This window comes from Pagrus major, chromosome 9 (assembly GCF_040436345.1).
Source record: "Pagrus major chromosome 9, Pma_NU_1.0".
NCBI classification, from domain to species: Eukaryota; Metazoa; Chordata; class Actinopteri; order Spariformes; family Sparidae; genus Pagrus; species Pagrus major.
The window spans coordinates 21,529,192-21,552,259 of NC_133223.1; the positions used below are offsets into that span (position 1 = coordinate 21,529,192).

The window sequence follows — 23,068 nt, forward strand, 5'->3', positions numbered from 1 at the left end:
TTGATCCATCCCTCTCTTTCTTTCCTTCACCAACTTGTTGAGTCTTCCTTCCACCCCCCTCCCCTCCCCTCCTCCTCCACCTCCTCGGTGTTCCTACTGCTTGTGTGACTTCTGATGAAATGTCGCAAGTTCTGAGTGAGGTGCGTGTGGAGCTCGGTGGGACGGTGTCGCCTCCTTAAAGTGGAAAAGTTGACGGGACGCGCGCAGAAGAGGCTTTGACGCAGCGAGTCACCTGTAGGACTCTGTAGCTGCGCTCCTCCTAAACTTTTCTCTCAACTGATTGACGCTCAGATTTGTTTTTCATCGCGCCTCCATCGAATTGTGACTGAAAACATGCTGAAAAAAGTTTTTCTCTTCCACACAGTTGTGAGAGAACACTGGACGAGATAGGTAATTTTGACTTTTTTCTTTCTTTAAAGGGAGGTGGAGAGAACTTCGCACCCCCCCTCCCTCCGTCCTTGACTGAAATTACCAACTCACTTTGCACAGGGGAGACGCTTGAAGGTAATTATGTGAATCCACATTTGTTTAAAAATCTATTTTTTTTTTCTCTTTTTGACTTCCTTCTACCATAAAGGGCTCGACAACTTTCTGTGAGTGCAAAGCGAACAGAGTTTGCTCCATGTAGCTACAAGAATTGACTCAGACCATTTAGGAAATTGCAGCTGGCTCTCAGTCAGATTACCATCACCTTTTTCTTTCTTTTTTTTTTTTTTTTTTTTTTTTTACCACCAACTGCTTTTAGAAAACAGTCAAATCCAAAGAAAGTGAACAGTGATGTGGGGCATTGAGTTTGGAGATGTTACACAATCAAAAGTTTCTTCAGTGAGTTATTTTATTTCTTGTGATGAAAGGATTACGCCTTATGATCTTCAAGGAAGCCAGCAGTTGTGTTCTGGCACGAATTTGTTGTTACAGCCAACCCAGTATGCATATAGATATGAATAAACTAATACATTTCTCTCCAGACCAGTGCACTTCCAAGTAGCAACACTCATAACAGCACTCAAACTTTGTATGTGTCGACTTAACACAGCGATAACGATGGCTCAAGGGATGAAGATGGACCCAGACGTTAGCTTGCAATTCATAGAAATGAAAACCGACTTACAAGGAATTAACAACTTAGTCACAACTTCCTTAAAGAAGCCTTTGTCACACGTCAACAGATGTTGTTAAAAAGTCGAAAGACGAGACCTGTCTGCACAGCTGCATGCCTTTGGTCACATTTAAATTCATGCTATTTATCATGTTGATCGGTCGGTCAGTCTAACTCCAGTACAAAAAGTTGAATTTAATGACTTCATTTCTCCCCTTTTTAAGGCGATATGGCTATTACTCTGTCACCGTAGAGAGGTCTACATTTATGTCTGTTCTGTTGCCTGTTTTTTTAATAGGAAGTCCATGGCTGAGGCATCACTGGGTGTAAAAATGCAGATATTCAGAGACCGTGCCAGCTATAATTTAACTTCTGTTTAGACATTTTTAGAGAGAGCATGAAACTAAAACACGGCTGTTCACCAATTAAAATAGCTCGTAGTGTCGCGTGCTAAATATACGTGCTTACTTCTCTGATAAGAAAACTGCACACACCAGTCTCTATTGTGCTGCACCTCTGTAAACTGGAAGCCATGCACCGTGTTAATATGATTGTATACTTAATGATCGTTTTACAGGTCCATGGTGGTTTTATGAATACTGATCATTGTTGCATGCTGTTCATTTTGACCCAGAGCTCAGGCTGCACACTTTGTGTAACAGTAATGTAAAAATCACAGTCATTTTTCCTTTTTAATCCCTGCAGCCCTCCCTGCAGCACTTGAAATGGAGGCTCCCGATGGCTACTCTGCCAGTAAGTCCCCATATCGCTTGCACCTACATTCATGTACATTGACAGTGTCTGACCAACACTTCACACTCAAGAACAACAGGTTTATACTTTCTGTATCGGAGTGTGTGTCTGTGTGCTGCTGTTCTGATTATGCTGGAAGTGATGCCGATAATTCGCTGTCCCTGTGTTTTTATTTTGTTGTGACTTTGGCATTATTAACTTATTTTGATTTTAACGTCTCCTCCAACTTGATAGAAAAACGCAACATTTTTGCAATCACAGACCTATAAACATAAGAAGGGATTTTCCCCTAGTGCAGCCCTTTTCCTGTTCACCCCTTAAAGGTAGAGAAAATGATGCATTAGCGACATCCTGTTGAATGCAGCAGATACTGGATATGCACTTTGTGGTGCTCCATTGCCCTTTGCTGGTTTCCTTTGGGCAGGTCTGTCGAATAACTTCCCTGCCTGTCTTCTATTTGCTTTGACATGCAGATCTAAAAACAGGTAACGTGTTGTTTATGACCTCAGTGGGGATTTTAGGTCTCCATCGGGGGTTTGCGCTGATAGGAACACTTGGCAGGCGGGGTAGGGGTGGCGGCGGAAGAAGAAATGGAGGCTCTTCCTTTCCTTGTCCGTCCGTGGGTCGCTTTCGGAAATGATAGGTTTGGAACAAAGTAGTCTTGTTCGGAAAACACACGTCTTTGGAATGCAACCTTTTGCATCCTCATTACTCCCATGTATTTAACAATATGCTCAAGACTCCGGCAAGACATTGCTGATGATGACAGAAGATTTAGGTCAAACACCTTCTACCATTGTCACACTTATCATCTTCATCTTGCACACCAGTAAAATCACCCTTACATGCAAAGATATTCTTCTACTCACCATCATGTAACACAAATACACTCATATACGCACAAAGTGTCCTACAGTCAGTGATGTAAGAAGTACCCAAAACTCATACTTGAGTAAAAGTAAGGATATCGTGCTGAAATATGACTTTTGTAACAGTGAAAGTCACTCATTCGGTTGGTACCTGAGTAAAAGTCAAGTACCTGATATTAAATGCACTTAAGTATCAAAAGTAATTTTCTGGCAATAAGTGTACTTAAGTATTAAAAGTACTAGTAAAAGTAAATTATGAATATATTTATATGTTTGTATGTACGTACTATGGGCTGACTGTTGTGATGGAGGATTATCAGATCCGCTAGTCAACATTTTTCTGATTATCAGAACCAGTGTTTTTTTTTATCTGATTGCCAATAAAATAAATTCAAAATTTGAATTGGCTCAGATGCAGCCTGCAATCTGCAAAGTAACTAGTAACTAAATGTATTAAGTAAATGTACTGGAATAAAAGTACAATGTTTGTCTCCAAAGTAGTAGCAGAACATGGAAAACGCTAGAGTGAAGTACATGTACCTCAAAATTGTACTCACGTACAGTACTTAAGTTACATTCCATGACTGCCTACCGTTGTGATCTCTCTTGTGTGCACAACTCAGCTCTTCAGGGCTGCAAATAATGATTATTTTCATTGTTAATTAATCTGTTGATTATTTTCTCCATGAATCAGTTAGCGGTTTGGTCTATAAGATGTCAGAAAGTGTTTCCCAAAGCCTCAAATGTGGTGTTTTGTCCACCACCGAAAGCTTACAGTCATAGAGGAGCAAAAACGGATTCATTGGTTATCTAAATAGTTAGTGATTCATTTAATTACTGACGATTAGTGAATTATTAATTGCGGCTCTAAAGCTTTTATACTCACATTGTACTCACCTGTGAGGGTATATGCACGAAATGAATTAAACAGAATGTGTGAGTCAAAAAGAATAATTGAATACAGTATATCAAAGAGAAATATATACAACAGAGAATTTTAAAGTTTGTTCAAATTTTTTAGAGGTGGCATGAGTGCATACAGTATACACATTCACTGCAAAGGCGTGAATGGGGTCAAATTCTGCTTCGGAGGCACACGTTGCGGCACATACATACAGTATGTGTGTATGTGCAATACCTTGGAGTTACTTTACTTTTACTGAACTTATGTACATTTCATGATTGTGCAGACTTGAGGCTCTGATCGGACTGTTGGTATCAATCAAATCTGGCAACGCTGTCCATTTCACGTACGTACTGACAGAAATTGGTACGTTCGGTACGTACACTGCTAGCTAGCTTAGAGCTAACATGCATGAATGGGATGGGAATTATGGATTATTTTTATTTTGCGCCATTGCATGCTGCCTCCCCAACATCACAAGATTGATTTCAATCTATCAGTGCGTATAACGGCTGGAAGAGTTAGCAAGACGAAATGACGTAAAAGACGTAACAAGATGGAAACAGACAGAGAGGGAGACTCAAGTGGGGAGAAAAGGCGTGTTAGTGACAATGGCAGAGACGTGGATGAAATTGAACCAGGCAGCACTGCCGTCGAGGCTCGAGCAGATTCTGAGAAGTAAGATATTCCCCACCCAAGTGAACTGTTTGAAGTCGTTGGCTTTTTTTTTTTTTTACACAGGTATCTGTACTTCTTCTTTAATGAAGAATGTGTGTGCTTTTGCAACCTCTGTGCAGTTGTAAGAATGGCTGTTGTGGACAAAAAAAAAACAGACTGCAAAAAAAATTCAGTGGTCAAAACTCACGGGGTGAAAGGTAATGCGTCTTCTGCACACCACACAGTGCGGAAAATATTTCACTATGAATATAGATGTGTTCTTTTCTTATTCACATGTAGATACTATTATTGTCTATATGTAAGAGAGGATAAGTGACCGTGACTCAGAATGTGAGAGACATTCAGCCTGACAGTGTATCTAATTGCATGTAATTGACAATATTTGTGGTGGTTCACATCGTTTTATTGAGCAAACACATAGAGAAGAATGGAGGGTAAAATTTGTGAAAAGCCAGAGCAGCCTCACTGTTGCACTGACAATGCATGGTGTCTTTATGTGCGCCGTGGATGGATCTGAATGCTCTCTGCAGCCCAAGGATAGCAGCACCATTGAGCAGGTGCACACTTTGTTTTTCGTCTTTCTGTTGAATAATTAGGAATCAAGAATTTAAGCTTCCTTCCTGTTTAATCAACCAGCCTTCCTTTTCATATAAGCTCACTCACTTCACACACTATTATTCCAAACCGCATTCGCTGTCATTGTCACGGTCGATCTCTATCTCATGCCATCACACACAGATATTCTTTTTTCACACAAAAAACACTGTTTCTTTATCACATACACCATCGTAATCCGTCACGTTATGCAATCACTCTCTCACATAAATTATCCCACTCTTTCTCATGAACTTTATTCTCTTTCACATACGCTGTCATCCAGTCTCACATGCTCATCGCCTGATAGATACATGATGACAGAAATTCACACACACTTCTTGACTTCACACCCAGAGAAATTAGATATTTTCAATCTCACTTACTGTTTCTCATTCTCGCCCCTTTATGGGTAGCCAAATATCTGCCAAGTATGTACAAACTGACCTTGTTTCTACATGAAACAAATAAGATTATTTTAAGGTTGCCCGATATCTGCCTGACGATCCCTAAATAATACTAAGACAGATTTGCATTTTTGTCGTTTAAGCTGATTCTAGTTTGACAAACTGAAATAAGACTTCTCACCCTTGAATCCTAAAGGTCCCATTTCGGAGCTCTTAAGTGGATACAGACAACTTTTCAAGCATTTCCCTGTGGTATTTCTATTGCCACTGATGTTGGCAACACAGCGTTAGCAACGTGGCTACCGCTAACAGCCTGGCTACTGTCCAAAGCAGAAAAACAAACGTAAAATTCCAAATTCTAGAAATCCAGATGTCACAGCTATCAAAAAGGCAGAGTAAAACACCTGGCTGTATTAATAAGTTGTCAAGTTTTGTTACCTACTTTTGAAACCGTCTCAAGTCCTGCTGGTAAAATGAAACACACATCAGTGAGGCAACAGACACCGAAGCGTCCTCCATAGAGTGAATGCCCGTCTGTTCGCTCTAGTTTTACCTCAGTTTCTATCACTCTCCCTCTTCACCTTCTTTGCCTCCTCCATCAGTCGGGTTTATTTTTCTTTTGCAGTGTAGAGTTTCCACAGTTATTCCAGTTGTTTCACTGTACCTGGGGATAGCATCCAGGGGGAAAAAATACCTCTTCTTCTTTTGATTGTGCAATGGAAGACGCTCTTTTGTGCCGTAATTCGTTTTTGTGGGAAAAATCAAGCCCAGTGGGCAGACCAAACACTATAGTAAGACAGATTGTCATTTTTTTTTTTACACTGAAATCGGTAATTATTACTGAATGATAAGTTAGAGAAAAAACTTTTCTTTTGCCAGGACAATATTTGATATGCTTAAAGGGTTAACTGGATATTCCAGCTTCTCTTTATCATCCTCGGGTTGAAGGTCACTCATGCTCAACTACCACCTTGCTAGCAGCTAATTACATACGTGACAGTTACCTAATGCAGTCAGACTGTTTGAAAGAGACGCAGCGCTGACCTTTTTTTAAAAAAAAGAAAAACAGAGAAAAGAGACAATCCACTCAAGTTTCCTGCTCTAATGAAATGCCATTAAATTGTATGGACAGGTGCAAACATTTACTGCACTATGTACAAAGCCAGTGGCGAGCAACTGAAAAGGTGAGGCAAATTAAAAATAATGAGCTGCGTTTGCAGTTGTCCTCATATCACACAAACCACTGTTATCTTGAACCTTATCACATTTCAGTCCAGTAAAGTTTTAGTTCTCAGCCTCTAAACAGATCTCATGTAACTTGAGGTCCTGCGTGATAATCTGAGAGGAAACGCTGGGTCTCATTTTAAAAAGACACAAAATGATGTATTTAGATCGCCCCGCTTCTGCACTCACTTTCCAAGCTGGCTTATTTAAGAAATTCCATTTTCTCACGTTATTAATTATTAGTTATCTGCAGAGGTGGATTTCACCCGGTCTTCTGTGTCACCCCCACATTCACCAATATAGATTACCACAAATAGAGCAGTGCACTCAATCACTTTGCAGTTTAAAACCAGGTGTTTCTGTAATACTGCTGGAATTAAGTGTATACTGTACATAAAAGCGTATTCATGTATTCAGATATTTAATTCATCGCTAGTACTAATACCATTCAGTATCTTATAGTTTTTAAAAGTTGTTGAATGTTCTCACTGGTCTATCTGGATATTTTCTGTTCGTCGGGTCAGTGATGTGTGTGTTTATGTGTGTCTTTGTGATATGAGTCTCAGTCTTAAGGAAGGCTCAGGGTTTGACAGGAAAAACCAGCTCCCATACTTTGTATCCAGCAAGTCAGAAAGGAGGGCCTCGTCACTCCGGAAAAGAATCTTATCCAGTTCCTCACATACTCTAGGTGCTGTCTTTTAAGATGCAGCCATTTTGTCAATCTTATTCATTTCTGCCATCACAAGCAGATGGATGGAGCTTTACCTCAGTTTGGTAGGTTTACTGTCACTGCATACTGTTCCTGAACCTAGATACCAATTTATAATCGTGTGCTGTTCTTTGAGTTGTAAGTTGTAAGACCAGAAATTGCATTGACCATTGTTAGATTCCTGAGACGATGACTGTAGAAGCTATGCATTCATTTAGTGCCGCTAATGAAGTCAGCATTTATTACACCTACAAGTTTCGTATGTACACATCTGTTCCTTTCCATTTGTCAGCACGTTAAATTATCCAAATTCGGTGTATTACTCAAAATACCTTTCCCCCCCGGCAAGTCTCGGCTGTTTGACATCCTGATCTGACTGTTCATACAAGATTGACTCAGCAAATGTGTGGCACCAACGCAGAAAACTTCATTTCAATCCATCCAAGCTTGTGTGCATGGTTTAATACATTTTAAGCTCTGTTCAACTTCATAACGCATCAGAAATGTCTTTTTGCCAAACATTAAAAGGATGAGGTCCCCATTTCAACAGATGTGTGGCAATGCATCCTTTTCACAAGCTCTGCGGATATTTGACCAACATGAGCAACAGTCCAACATAATATAAGTTTGACTTCTTCCTTTGATCGCCAGCAATTGCCTGAAAAAGCAGTCTGAGGACAATCCAATTACCAGAATCACTGTTGACCATTTCTTCAAACCACAGATATACTGAAACTTCATTCTTTATGTTGCAAATTTATGTTTGTTTAGGTTCAGTTTTTCTTTTCTGTTGTGCCATCGCTGTGCAAAAAGCACAAAATCCACGTGGTTAGGGTTTGGAAAAGACCATTTTTGGCTGACCTGGTTGTTGCCACAGGTCGTCATGTTAAAAAGCAGTGGTCGGTGGCTTGGCTGCCTTCTCGCCCATAACGCCGCCACCATCCCTTCAACCTCCCAACATGAAAGTCAGCTCATATGCATGTTGAATTGAAGAAATGTTGATTTGATTAGTATGATATGTATGAATTTGAATATATTTGTGGTTTGCAGAAATGTGAATTGCCAGCGTTTTAACCTTAAGAAAAAGAATTTAGCTTGAAATGTCACACAGCAAAGAAATGTCTTCTAACTAGATATTTCAGCTGTGTGGATATCTCTTTTTCCAATTTTGGCAAGTATTTTGTGATCCAGGCCCTTTTTTTTGTTATCTTTTCAAGTGATTGACTAAAGACTAGGATCTGTATTTTCTGTATTTCTGAATATGTTCTTTCTTTATTATAAAAGATACCATATTGAAAGCATCATTCATAAATCAGCACACCTTTGATAGATTTTTATGAAAGAGATAATGACACAATCTGTCTTGACCCGTTCATTCTTTCTAACAATAACACTGTGCTAAAATCTTTAATGGAGGGTTCTAAATTTAGCATTTTAACCCAGACAGCCCAAAACTATTAGTTTATGCTTGAGACAACCTGGCCACTGTGCTGCTAGGCAGCTGTCAGCGTGTGCTACAGTAATGGAAAATCCTTCATGACAAATCTGGGCCACTCCTGTCTCCAGGACAGCATTGCCAAGGGATAGCCAGCGTCGGTCACCTGAGATTTCCTCCAACCCCAACCTGTGCAACCTGAGCCCAGGCCCAGGGATTGTGTCATGGACAACGTCTCCCAGTATGCCCCACTCAGTCGGGCCGCCACAACAATGGAACAATACCGCAGAAGAGGTTGTCAGACTAAGAGGAGCTGTCACAGCAAGAGGAGATCTGACACAGATTTCTTTTTCATGTATGAGGGATCATTGCAGACATATTCAGCACTGACAAATTGTAACAAGGCCTATCTTGTAGCAGTTTCAGATGTAGCACGTAGCACGTTCCTTTGATTTTGACTGAAACTTCCTCGGCTACGGCTTTTGCTACATCAGTTTTAAAAGCATCAGACAGTCTGGTCTCATTAAAATGAATACTTTCCAGTTTTGGCTCAGTTTTCAGTATGCTTAAGGAAAACCTTTAATTGCGCTGACGGTGAGTGATGGCTCACTGTGGTTCCTAAGGGATCTGACACCTGGGTCAGCAGGGGTGTTTGCCTGTTGCCACTGTATTGTTCTGATGACCCTGATGGGGCCGGACTGTAAGGGGATAAGGGATTGGTTTGCTCTCCCTCTGAGTGGACACAGGGCTATCCATAGCCTGGGTTCTGTACAGACTGCTGAGAGGATGCAATCTGATCCACATTTGCTGGACATCAGGATCCCATAGGTGCATAAAGACAGTTTAGTTTGTTGCCTTCTGCGTTCTGTACTGTGACTTCCATAGTGACCAATCAGGTGAGGCTGAGAAGGAGATCTGAGAGGGATGACATTTTGATGGGATGTAAGATTTTACACAAGGCTGCTGCTTATTGTGTGAACTTTTGCTTAAGTTTGCCTAACTAGAAAGAAACTAGTTTCCGCTGTTCAGTTTTTGTTCACTGTCTTTATCTGTATGAAAATGACCCTGATCCCAAAAACACTGGACGCTGTGCCAAGTGTGAATACAAACCGAATGCAGTTATGTGCAAATGAACAAGCCCACATATTAATATCATTAATACAAGTATCACATAGCTGGGAACCTTGGCCCATACTTGTTTGTGAGCCTTTCAAGGATGCCCCTTTCACACCCAATCATAATGCAGTCACCTCTCACCAATTGTGTATCTCATGTGATATACATGTGTCATCAGTCTGTAAGCATGAAACACATATGTCTGTGTGTATATGTGTGTGTAAATACATAGCAGCATTATATTGTGTTTGTTCTACAAGTACTGTACTGTAAAGCATAATGAAGATCGCTATGTTTCTGTTTGTCTCCCAGGTAACGGCCAGTGCTCTCCCAGTGAGGTGAACTCGAGAATGTTGGCGGATATGTCAACACCTAATGGACAGACAGTTCCTCAGGGTCCTAATTCCCCCAGTGGTGAGTGCTCAATCAAGAGATAACACATTTCTGCAGTCTGCCAAGAGCAACTACCCTACACACACACACACACACACACACACACACACACACACACACACACACACACACACACACACACAGACAGACAGGCCTTTAAAAAAATATACTGTTCTAATTCACTAGATCATTGCTTTTTGCTCTGCCTTCATGCAATCTTTAGCACTTTCACAATAAAAGACTTCTGCGGAAGGGAGGATTACTTTATTTCCTCTGAACCTCTGGAAGGCGTTTCACATGAAATAGACAGAGGGTGTGTAAGCTGGGTTTGTTGAATCAAGCAGATGAATGTGGCAAACGTGAGCAGATTAGAAACAGGTGCTCCTGATGGTTAGGCCAGTTTCTTGCATGGTAGGTTGTCACCACTGGTATGTGAGTGTGTGTGTGTGATTGAGTGAATAAGGGGCAAAAACTCAAAGCACATTGGATGAAATCACTTTAAAATTGCAGTCCACAAACAAAGCTCAAAAGCAAAGACAGACTTGGAATATAATCCAGTCTTGAATAAAAAAAAAAAAACAATCGGAAATTACAGGAGGTTTTCTTCAGAAACGCCATATTGCAACTTGCACCATATCACACTTGTTGTACAATATTGCACTTACTCAGAAGTGTTGCTTGGTTCCTTTCAGTCTATTGACCTGATGCCTCAGATTGCATCTAGCGATGTCACTGTGAAGCAGCAAAATAAGAAAAGGGGAAACTAAGTGAGACAGGGCAGCTAAGTGAGAAAAAGGGAAGCTTGTTTCCCACAAGTTAGATACATGGAGGCGTGCAGGGCAATGGTGTTCACAGGGAGATACTCTTCACCGATAAGAGGTGTAGTCATTCTGGAAGTTGCTCAACGCGATTTGCTATTTGAGGTTAAGTTACACAAGAAGGGCTGCATCACATCATCTGTTGTAAATAAGCGTGAAGCGTTGTCAAATTTCACCTGAGCACTTAAACTTGCGGGCTTAAACGTACAGCAGCTTTCCTGTCATGAAGACTAGAATCACACCCTTTGGGCTCGGTTGAAAGTAACAGAATGTCTTCTTCAAATGGATGATTTGCTTTCACTCAGCCCCTCAATGTCGTACGATTTCTATGAAATATGTTACTGGTATTGTATCCAGAAGTGAGAAGGAGATGTACCAAATAAAGCATCTCAATGATTTTCATTGCTGCCTTTGTCGTTTGCAACCGTTGATTAAAAGTTTGTCCTCATCGGACCACTCTGTGCATTCCACTCTGCCACACTGGAGAGACAGATGTAAAGATGCAAGGAGCTGAATAGCAAGGACGTTCAGGTCTGCTCCGTGTTGCCAGGATACAGCTGTCGAAGACAAGGCTCGATCACAACGTGGGTATTGGGATAAGGGCTGCTTTTTTTACAAACTGTGGCATTGGAAACATACAGTATCAGTATAAAGAATGCGGTTGCTTTCTAGATTTTTCTCTCATTGTAGACATGTTGCCTGTTTTTCTAAGTGTACTTTACGAGCCTTCGAGAGTTAAATGGATGTGGTTCTAAAGCCTGAGGGGACAGTTGATAGATGCAGTCAGATGGGAGGCTTTAGTAAAACAACCACATATGCTCGCACTGTGATTACTGCCCCAGTAAATCCCAGAACAGGATCATCAGGATCAGTAAGTTTCGCCTGGATAGTGTACAGATGGTTTCGTACAGTGCCTCTAAAGCCCCTCGTATCCCCTTTAAACAATTAACAAGACCAAGAGTTTGTTCATTTGTAAGATTGTACCATTTGCAGACTAATTACCTAACCTAAAGTCAAGTCCATGACAGGGGATCAAGTCGAGCTTTTACTATACGGTTGGGAATCACAAGTTTGTTTCAGGGGGCTGTATTAAAAAAGCCTGTGAAGCCTGCAAAATGGTTTCGATATCATTGCGTATGACAGATGTGCATAGATAGATAGATCAATAGATATAACCCTAACCCTATACAGGTCTTGTTTAAGCATTTCCTCATTTATCCTTAACTGTCATCTCATGGTGTTGCGCAGAACAAAAGAATTACGTGTCAATTACCTTACCCAGCAGAGACTTTGGTTGAATTTTTTCAAACGTCTTCTTTCTGGCAGGTTGAACTGTGTACAGTTGTTAAATTCAAGTGATTATCAGGACGCGGCTGCACGTGAATGAAACTAGGTGTAGCTGGGTTCTGCTGCATGGTAATTGCCATCGTCTGTGTCATTATTTTTGCCTGCAAGTACTACTAATTGCTGGTGACTGATAACTAGAGACTGCAGGTGGTGAATAGTTTCCCGCCACAACCACCCACACTCACACACACACACACACACACCCACACCTCCCACACACACACACACACACACACACACACACACACACGATTATACGCTCTTTTGCCCTTGTCATCCAGCCAATCTCCCATTGCTTGTCAGGTGTAAGCTACAGGGCCTCTGACACTCCCTTTCTCTCCAGGGACAGCCAGGAACCAGACCAGCCTGTTTCTCTTTCTCTCCCTCTTTCTGTCTTTTCAATGTGTCAGTCCATCCTAAAGCTGCTTGTGATGTATTATTTTGCACATCTATCACACTTAAGTGTTCATTGCAGATCGACCTTTTGTACTTTCGGCCAATCCAGTCCATCCTGACAGCTCATCTAATACCTTTATATTTTAAGTCATGCTTCACGGGGCCACCCTAGGCTGCATAGTTGCTATAGAGAGTGTTGTATGGTAGAAGTATGTTTAGGGCACTCCCATAAAACCTGCATTTTGTGAATGTGCCTGTGAAGATTTACATCTCAGGATTGCCGTTGTTTTCGTTTTACAGAACTGACAATTAAGCAAGAAGAGGAAACAGCGGAGGAGGCCGACAACAGAAGCCCAGCACTTGAAGAAATAAGCCAAACAGGGGAGGACGAAGGAGCACTGGAGGAATCCATGACTGGCAGCCCGAACAATGTACAGGATGGATTATCTGGACCAAATGTGACAGCTGACGCCGACAACCAAAGTCGACAACCAAACGGTACCGATGAGTATATTTCTAAATGCCATTTAAAGCGTGTAATGCCTCAAAGAGGCTGTTTGCTATAATTGACGCAATTATTTCACAAACATCTTAACGCATTAACAATGTCTTCTAATGATTGAAATCAGGGCGGTGTGTACATTTCCCACTCTTCAAAGAGAGTCAGACATCATTTGTTTTCCTCAACAGTGGGTGTGGAGTGCTCGCTGTTTTTTTTGTGCGTTTGCTGAAAGACAATAGCTCAGACTTGGAATTATTATCAGGGAAAAAATATCCTCGGAATCCCCCGCAACCTGTTTCCAACTGACGCCACGACTGCTCAGGTTGTCACAGCATTAGGATCATATTTCTCTTTTCCAACTGGCAGCAGATCAAAAGATTTACCATTAGAACAGAGGATAGTAGCTGCGAGTCGCTGTAAAATCAGAGGTGTACTGAACAGCATTCTTCCGAATTAAAGTCCGCCTATTCACTCGGTGCAAGAGAGGTAGACATGCTCGCACAATCCCATTCATTACTCCAGAGAATATTTCATTTACTTTGAAAAACACACACAAGTAAACGGAGTAAAGACGCTTTTTCAGTGTCAATTTGTGAGAAGACGTTCAATTAGTTTTGATGTTTTGAGTTTGATTCAATTCAGTTTAGTTAGAGTGCCGTCAGTTTAATTTAATTTAAAACAATCCAACTTTTCTTCTTTTTTTTCCCATTTGTATAACACAGGGCAGTTCACTTTACTTAAGGCCAATTCATTTCCGAATGCTGGCGTACACAACTACTCTACCGGAGCTGATACAAAAAAACATTCTGTTCTCACATTGTTAGAGATAAATGAAAGGGTTGATTAAAGTAAATGGAGATTGGATTGAACAGTTTTCTTTTTCTTTTTGTAATTGCCATTAGTAATCACAGAAGTAGTTCAAGGATTCGTGTGTTATTTGAGGACAATCTGATAGGCTTCATGTGGTATTTAACTTCTACAATAAAAAGCAGCTATCAGTGGTTAGTACTTCATGCACACGGGGAGACAAAGTCAGCTGTCAGTTATGAAAAAAGAAAAGCTAAATGAGTTCAGTTAGAGACAAAAAAAAATGTCTGCAGTGTTCTTGAAACTTTCTAAAAACATCTCCCACAATGAGTGCGGTATTGACTTCCTGTGCCTGCCTCTATCAGGCGACAGGCCGTTCCAGTGCAACCAGTGTGGCGTCTCCTTCACCCAGAAGGGAAACCTGCTGCGACACATCAAGCTGCACACAGGCGAAAAACCCTTCAAATGCCCCTTCTGCAGCTACGCCTGCCGGCGGCGTGATGCCCTCACCGGCCATTTGCGCACTCATGCTGGTAAGACTCCTCCTCACCCTCTTCTCTTTTTACTCATCCACTTCTGTTACCCAGAAGAGACATGCCTTTCATCAGAAGCGCTTCAAAGATCTGGGGAAAAAGGAAACCCATGACATTGAGTATATTTGTTTTTAAGAGACTCAGTTCAATATTTGGGACAGACCCTTGTGTAAAATTTTATATTTTGTTTTTTCCCAATATTGTGCTTTTGTTGCATGTCCACACTCTCTCCCACTGTGAGTGTATGTACCTTATCATTGCAGTTTGCCTCTCACATAATGTAGGAAAAACACACTTTGTTCCTTTTAAAATCAATGATCTCAGGACTAAAATGTACCTTCATAAAGCCAGAACATTTTGCATCAGGAGGAATCTTAGAGGCCCCTGCCTGGTTCAACATAATGCCAGGCTTTTTGATCAATGTAATTATTATTATTTTTTTTATTTTTAAATCTCAAAAGGTTTTCTAAGTGCCTCTTCAGTGTTCTCATCAGATATTTTTTTTCTTCTAAAGCTTTGTGTGACTAATGAAAACCTAGCAGAAGTACGGTAGCCACAGTAGCCATACCATACGGTTGGTGACTCTGTTTGGTATCGTTGTTGGATAGACATGTTTTTTTTTTTTCTGTACATGAGTGTTATAGACAGCGCTGTGAGTGTTTTGTGGTTAGGCACCAAGGACATGCTGTTCCTTAGTTGCTTGACTGGCTCAGGAGGAAACTATCTGTCTGTTGAGAAACGCATGGGGAGCGCTGGCTGCGTCTCTCAACTGTAACCCACTTTCCTATCAGAGAGGATGTGCTCGCCCCTTTTTTGCTCCTCTGAGATCAAGGTCAGACAATACCGTCATTTCTGCCTGTGATGCCCCCACAGGGGTTACTCATACACAGTTCTCTGTTTAGATACAGGCAACGTGTGTGTTTTTGGTGTGAGCCCATGTGTTTGTGTACAGTTTTTTGAACGTTTGCATGTCTCTGATCTCTGTCTCAGTTGCTTCTTTAATTAGTTTCTTACTTTTCTTATCTCCAGCTCTGTCCTGCACTATCAGTGATGGCCATTTTCCTACTTTCACTTCCTTTATAGTTCAACTGATTTTGTTTGTCACATACCCAACCCCCTTTTTTCCCTTGCAAAATCATAATTTGTAAGTTACACCTGGCCATTTAGTTGGAAATATGAGGATTCTGTTGCTGACACACGGGGACTCAGTTCTCACTTTCTGGATGCTGCAGACCTGACAGCTCTGGCCTGGTGCCTTGCCAGGAAGAACAGGTGTAGCCAAAAAGAGGGAAATGCAGCATTGACAGAGAGGTCAGGCGAGGAAAAATGTGAGACAAGAGTGAGAAATAGTCAAGAGTGTTATAACAAAAGCGTGTTGAATTGGGACTGATATTCCCAAGGCCTGGTAAAATGTTTTAATTATCCATTGAGGCACAGGATAATGCAGGCAAGGCAATTCTTGAGAGGTGAAGGATTTCACATTTTGTACGACAGATGATTTAAATTCAAGCAAGTTCCCGTTTATTAGCCAAATGCAATCAGTCAAGTGAGTCTGAGTGCACAGTGTGGATCATTTACATGACTAAGAATAGCGGCTGAAAGGTGGATTCTTCAGGTCCATCCAACATCTGCACAAGGTCGTGTGTGGGTGGTTATATAAATATGAAAAAGTAATGAAGCCTATGTTGTGTGTGTGTGTGTGTGCGCGCTTGAGAGAGTGTGTGGACGTGAGCCTCAAAGAGCGAGGCAGCGCTACTTGATTGAATAATGCCTACTCCACTGTTTTACTTTCACGGCTGGAACGCGACGAAGAAAAATGATTTCCATGATGACGTTTTCGTTCAGAAGTTACACTCTTTCACTACCCAGAATGAATATTACTGCAATGACCCTGCAGACACACCTACTCACTTAAATAATACTGAAACCTTTTGTTATTAGCCACCACTTTTCCTACTCAGAAAAAAGATGATAATGAATCCTAGTTTCGAGTTCTGCCAATACAGTGTCATTCATAGACCACAAGAGTACTGAATGACACATAAAGCAGAAAAAGCTGTTATCATTCCACATGATGACTGCTGATGCAAGATTGGCCATGCTATTCTGTAACGCTCACATAAATCATAAAAGTAGGCAAGGAAAGCAAAACATTTACTGATAAAAAAAAAATATCCAGTTCTGAGTAACTGAGATACTTATTAAAAAAAAGAAAAGAAAAAGAAACTAAACATCCCTTTCGGTGGGAGAAAAGTACTTAGGTTCACGTGTGAACTGTCACCTATGTTTCAATGCGTGTGTGCGTGTGTGTATGTGTGTTACAACCTCCACGCCTCAGACTGAAACGTGTTTGGTTTCTCTGTTCTCACAGTGACAAGAGCACAGGATCATCACATCTTCTTCTAGTAATAGCTGTCACCATTATGCCAGTGAACATCTTACTACACTGCGTTGCTAATGATGGTGTCTGGGTCACATCAGTGTGCTGGTGTGGCCTCAGGTTCACTCACCGAGTCGCTTTATGAGTCATTACATTAGTTTTGAGAATGTCTGCCTGCGTAGGATTTTCTCTTTAATACAGTATGTCACAATTACGTTTATACACATTTTTGACTCAACTTCTACCTCAGTGTGGAAACAGCTCATGTACATTCCATCACACGAAGGTGGTGACCAGTGACGGCACGTAACTAACTACGTCTACTCAAGAACTGTATTTAAGTGCAGTTCTGAGGTAATTGTACGTAATACTACAGTGTCTACATTTTCTGCTACTTTTTACTTCCACTCCACTACATTTTGGAAGGAAATATTGTACTTTTTACTCCACTACATTTAGTTACTAGTTACTTTGCAGATTACATTATGCATCAGAGTGAAGTAGCACATTTTTTAAGTACATTTGTTGCTCAAAAAATACTTTTGATACTTAAACCGGCAATAGAAGAGTTTTTTGCTTCAACGTACTATTATGAATTAAATTCTGTTTGCATAATGTAATGGATATAGAATAATTAAGCTATCTGCGTTTAGACTAAGTACTATTTGTTTGGGTGACTTTCACTTTTACAAATGTAATATTTTAACATAATATCTAACTTTTTTACTTTTGGGTGACACCAGTAGGGCTGGGGAAAAATATAAAGTTGGCTGAAACAACTGGAAGATGAAACATTGTCTAGATGTGACAACGTGGTGGCTGTGGTTAATCGTTAGGTCTGCATGCATGTTGAAGTATCCTCGGGCAAGATACTGAACCCCAAACTGCTCCCGATGGCTCTTCCATTCAGTGTGTGTGAAGGGCTGAGCGTAGAAATATCGCGGATTGATTTTAATAGGAAGCTCCTGATGAGCGGGTCGGCACCTTACAGAGCAGCCACACGCATCAGTGTGTGAATGTGAGTACAAATGGTCGAATGCAGCAAGTGCTGTAAAGAACTTTGAGTAGTCGTAGGTCAATTTGCCATTTAGTGGACATAAAACAAGTGCCATGTGTACCTTTTATGGCAGGCTACGTCTTGACCTCGTGAAGAGTGTGGAAAGCAAAGACGATGGAAGTAAATTAATCTGTTTATTTAAATTATTAATCATTACAATTAAGGTATGTTTTAAAAGTAGCAAACTTTGAAAAAAATAAATCAAACATAGAAATCAAAATTTTGAATGCATGGAGATGCACTGACAATCGTTTTAGAATCACATTGCAGACGTCTGAATCATAATCCAATAGAACTGAGGTGCTGAGAGATTCCCACCCCTAGACACCAGTGACCTAAACAACTATTGGTCCATATCTACTCTAAGCTTTCATGTATTTCTGAATCCATGAATCACTGGTAAACTCATACCTACGTGTGTTCCAGGTGGAAAATAACTTATCTCAACCACAGCAGTCACACTAGGATGTTGGATGGATGTAGGCTAGATGGGCGGATGGCTTGACCGAGATAGATGTAGAAGATGTGCCTCCATCTTTCCACTTGTCTTGGTAGGAAGAAATTGAATGAAATAGAAATGACACAATGAATCACACTCCACCTCCATAGCAGTTTAACTTTGGAGTTTGTTTCCTACCGCCACCATGGGATGCAACTATTCACTCATGCTGTGCCCCTGCAGCAGTGGGAGTTTTGCTGTATGTTTCAGAGACCAAAGCGTTTTGAAAGGCAGACTTCATGCAACTATCTGTGTCGCCCACAGCTTCTTCTTAGTGTTCTGGCAACAGTTGTGTGGAATCCTCACACTAGTAGTGGAACATCCATGATCTCAGAGGCTGGTTTGTTTGTACTACTGTCTGTTCACAGTATTTACTACTACGCACCGCCTGTAACGCTGCAGCAGGTTGCATTATCTCATTGGACACTACCCACTCTTTCTGTCTGCGCAGCAGTGAATGAAGTTAATATTCTCTCTCTCGAACGTCTTCACTTTTAGTTGGCAAACCACACAAGTGCAACTATTGTGGGAGGAGCTACAAGCAGCGGACTTCTCTAGAGGAACACAAAGAGCGCTGCCATAGTTACCTGCAGGGCATCGGCTTGGATCCGACCACCAACACTGGCCCTTACACAGGTAAATGGTTTTACTCAAACTGAAACTGCGAATATGAAGGTGGCATAATGTGTAATGGTGACTGTAATACAGTAAAGTTGGATCTCGCAGGGGGAAAAAATCAGCATGTACACAGCAAAGTTTAATTCTGAATTATCAATTTATTAAAGCACAATTAATATAATTGGTGCAGTCAGAAAGGAATATTTTTAAATGACAAGTAAAATAAAAGCATCCACGACTATGTTAATTCTGTACAGAATGTTTTCTGGCTTTTATTTATTATTTGCTCAATGCAATCTTTTATTATTTTTATTCATCTGTTAATAAATTCTATAATAACTAATAATAAATGTATAGTCACTTAAATGCTTCAAAAGGTCATTTATTTATTCATACAGTCTTTAAAGACAATGGAGTAACACAATAAAAATAATAAGAATGAATTAAGGATAAAATAATCACAAATAATAACAATAATAATAATAAACTTTATTGATGAAACACTTTTCAAAACAAAGGTTGAAACAAGATTAAAACATATTGACTGGGGCAAATCAAATGACAAACAATAGGATGAACACTAACAATGAAACAGACAACACATGTTGGCAATGAGATGGCGTGCTAGAATTAATAAAAGGCTTTTGTGAAAAGATTGAAGTGATTAGAAAGAAGTCTCTGACTCTGCGAGCCTCAGATTTGCAGAAACACAGAAAACAAACAACATTTCCTGTGGGATTCGGAGGCTTTATGGGGTATGGCAGAACTGAGGTTGGATGTTTAAATTAAAGACCATAATCAAAATAAATGATCCTGAAAGCAGAATTCTTATTTTAGTTTAATTTGCACATTTTAAGAAAAGTGATCTGTTCGATTTACCAGTTTCTCCCTCCCCCTTCTCAAACTGTCCAGGTGAGGTTCCTCCTGAGCCAAGGCCCATGGCAGAGGCCAACACCATGGCTACGTTTGAACGGCCGCCTGTTATTGAAAGGCTGCAAAACAACGTGGGCAAGAGGAAGAGCACCACGCCCCAGAAATTTGTGGGTAGGTATCTTAAAAACGGCCAAGAAGAAGTCAACGGCTTTCTCTACTTTAGTCACTGTCCTTGAGGAGCAGTATTATGTGACGCATTATATAATCTGATTACATTTGAACTCTTCCATTTTCTTTTTGTGTCAGTGGTTGAGGATGATTTGTTCTGTTGTCTTCTACACTGATGGATTAACATGCAAATCATATATGGTGACTGGCTTTGACCTCAGCTCATGCAGCATTTCAGTGGATTTTGCTGTGAAATAAGTGTATTACTTGTCCAAGCAGACAGTAATTTAGACTTAACAACAGCTTTGCAGGACCTTCATTAAATTGTCATCACATAATACTAATATCATTTTTATGCTGATAGCATTTTAAAGTTATCAACGTGCCTAATTGTTTTTCTGTGCTTATCGCTCTGAGTTTTTCCTTGCCGTGGCGCATCATACAGTATTATATTATAAAACACAATAGCCCTGCCCTAGTTACAAGCACAGATTCTTTCTCTGAATTTGGTTTTATTTGCCACACTATTAGAAAAAAAGAGATTGAGCAAGCTAGAGCAAAGCTGTTGACTGAGAGGCAAGGAAGTGTTTTTCACTCTGTGGTTAGGTACACCTGTAACTTTGCCATTGCTCTTATCGAGAGAAAACAGCTCACCGCATCCCTGTTCTGGAGGGGTTAAACAGTGCAGTAGATGGATGGGGCTTTCCACCTCATTAGATGCGTACATGCAGAACATCAAGTACAAAATAACAAAAGCCAAAAAAACAAGCCCTGAAATATCAGCGAGATATAAGTTTGTGAAGTCAAGTCGTGCTCATATTTGTACAGATTGTTCTTCTCTTTTGTTCGTAGCTACAAGCAAGAGTGTCGCCCTCCACGTCTGCTTGTGCCTCTACATTTATTATGTTTTGTGTCTTGCATTTTGAAATTGTTAAATCAAGGAACTTCCATGCAGTCATAGTGTTACTCTGTTTCATACAGGTGAAAAGATGTTACGGTACAGCTACCCTGATGTTAGCTATGAGATGGGCCTTAAGTATGAGAAGCAGGCAGAACTGTTGCCGGCCCACATGATGGACCAGGCCATCAGCAATGCCATCACATACCTGGGATCGGACAGCATTCGGCCCATGCTTCACCATCCAGGTCCCCCTCTCTCTATGGCCGAGATGATGCCCATCAACCCCCTCTTCCACCATGTCCTGCCATTGGGCCACAGAACAGAGCGTCCAGGAAACTGTGACACGCTGCCACCTCAGCCCCATGACCACCCGGGCCATCCCACCACAAATGGCCCGACTGCTTTAAGCAGGCTTGGCAAGCCGCCCCACAAAGGGCAAGAGGAATCTCCTAACCACAGTGGACTCGACTCAGCTGACTCAGCTCGCAGTAGCCCTCAAGAGAGGCAGGGCTACCACGGGAGCAACCCCCCTCCCGGCCTCAGGTCTCGAGCCAGTCCGGCTGTGATGTATTCAGGTGAGCGGGTAACAGAAGCATCACCCAAAAGTGGGGCAGGAATGGGGACTGGGACGATGCGGGCGGCCACAGATAGGCCTGCGAGCCATGAAGGGGTGAGGGTGTTTGGACGAGAGGGCCAGGAGTTGCGGGCCTTCCAGTGCGAGCACTGTCGGGTGCTCTTCCTGGACCATGTCATGTACACCATCCACATGGGCTGCCACGGATACAGAGATCCACTGGAGTGCAACATCTGTGGTCACCGCAGCAGAGACCGCTATGAGTTCTCCTCTCACATAGTCCGCGGTGAACACACCTTCCATTGAGAGGATGGGTAGGAATTAAGGGAAAGGCAAAGAAGGGAAAGGAGCAATAGCCTGATATCCGTCCTTATCCCCTGACCTCTGAGACTGCACAGTTGAATGGCACTGTAGACAAGTGTAGCACAATCATAGCATAGACTTCTTTTTAAGCTACTTATTGTGAATCTGAAAAGTTGAACAATCATATGAAGGTATGGGCCAAAGACACATTTTCTACATATTAAATTAAGATTAATGTAGAGGAAGGAAGGTAAGTTGTTTTGTTTTTTCTCTTAATGTTCATGAAATGTATAACAGAGCAGCTGTCAGACGACTTTGACAATTTTTTTTCATTTGAGTCTTACAGGGTAATGTCTCCTTTTGTGCTTGTCCTGTCATCACGCTTTTGTCACCAAAACATTTTTTTACTCTTAAGAAGTAACGAGATAGAAGAACATGTTCCTGTCTTGTGGCCTCAACCCACTAGATACAGTTTATTAAAAGAAAAAATGTGAGTGCAACCAGATAGGATGTTAAAATGTACACCAGTGGTGAAGACTTCAGGTCGTCTCTAACACTTCATTTCCACCTGATGTGTAAATGGAATCTCTAATAGTTAACAATCCGATCATAACTTAACACTGAGACCGGATCTTTGTCCTCGTGAGCAGAGCCTCCTAATCAGTGATTTCAGGTAGCAGCAAATTAGTCCCAGACTCCCTTAAAAAAATCATTGATTTTTCTGAGTTGTTGAGTTAAGGGAAAGTTTAGACACCTTGACAACATCATTTGTGACAAATTCTTAGATATTTGTGCCAGCTTGTAAATTCGGCAAACGTAGTGCATTAACTTATCCTTTTCTTTGTGTTAAAAACATTGTGTCATTTTGTCCCAATGTGTTGCATTCCTAGCGTGTAGGTAGGTCACAATTCTGTTGAATAAAGCATCAGTTGAAGCTTTCATGGCGCAGAATAGACAATGTAATCAGTAGAGGCGTGTTTCTTTCTGCCTCCTCACTTGCCCATTCTCTAATTTTAACCAAGTTTTATACAAAGTGAAAACTAAATCTGCATCAATGCATTGTTGAGTAGGTATTCAGCAGGTTGTATGGATCGTGTTTACGGCAACCTAT

The 23,068-nt window shown here is 41.1% G+C and overlaps 1 protein-coding gene across 1 annotated transcript; it reads left to right on the forward strand.

Moving 5' to 3' along the window:
• The first annotated feature begins 468 nt into the window (after window positions 1–468).
• Window positions 469–22,632, forward strand: ikzf2 (IKAROS family zinc finger 2). The gene is made up of 8 exons (XM_073473862.1): window positions 469–504; window positions 1,805–1,852; window positions 10,101–10,202; window positions 13,043–13,240; window positions 14,417–14,584; window positions 19,019–19,156; window positions 20,051–20,182; window positions 21,161–22,632. The coding sequence occupies exons 2-8, from the start codon at window positions 1,825–1,827 to the stop codon at window positions 21,958–21,960; spliced, it is 1,566 nt and encodes a 521-aa protein (XP_073329963.1). The 5' UTR covers window positions 469–504; window positions 1,805–1,824; the 3' UTR covers window positions 21,961–22,632.
• The last annotated feature ends 436 nt before the right edge of the window (window positions 22,633–23,068 follow it).

Bases quoted from the DNA above. Each gene is read 5' to 3' on its own strand.
- ikzf2 (XM_073473862.1), top strand. From the start codon at position 1,825: ATGGAGGCTCCCGATGGCTACTCTGCCA. The intron at 19,157-20,050 runs GTAAATGGTTTT...CAAACTGTCCAG, and splicing joins CAACACTGGCCCTTACACAG to GTGAGGTTCCTCCTGAGCCA. The intron at 20,183-21,160 runs GTAGGTATCTTA...TGTTTCATACAG, and splicing joins CACGCCCCAGAAATTTGTGG to GTGAAAAGATGTTACGGTAC.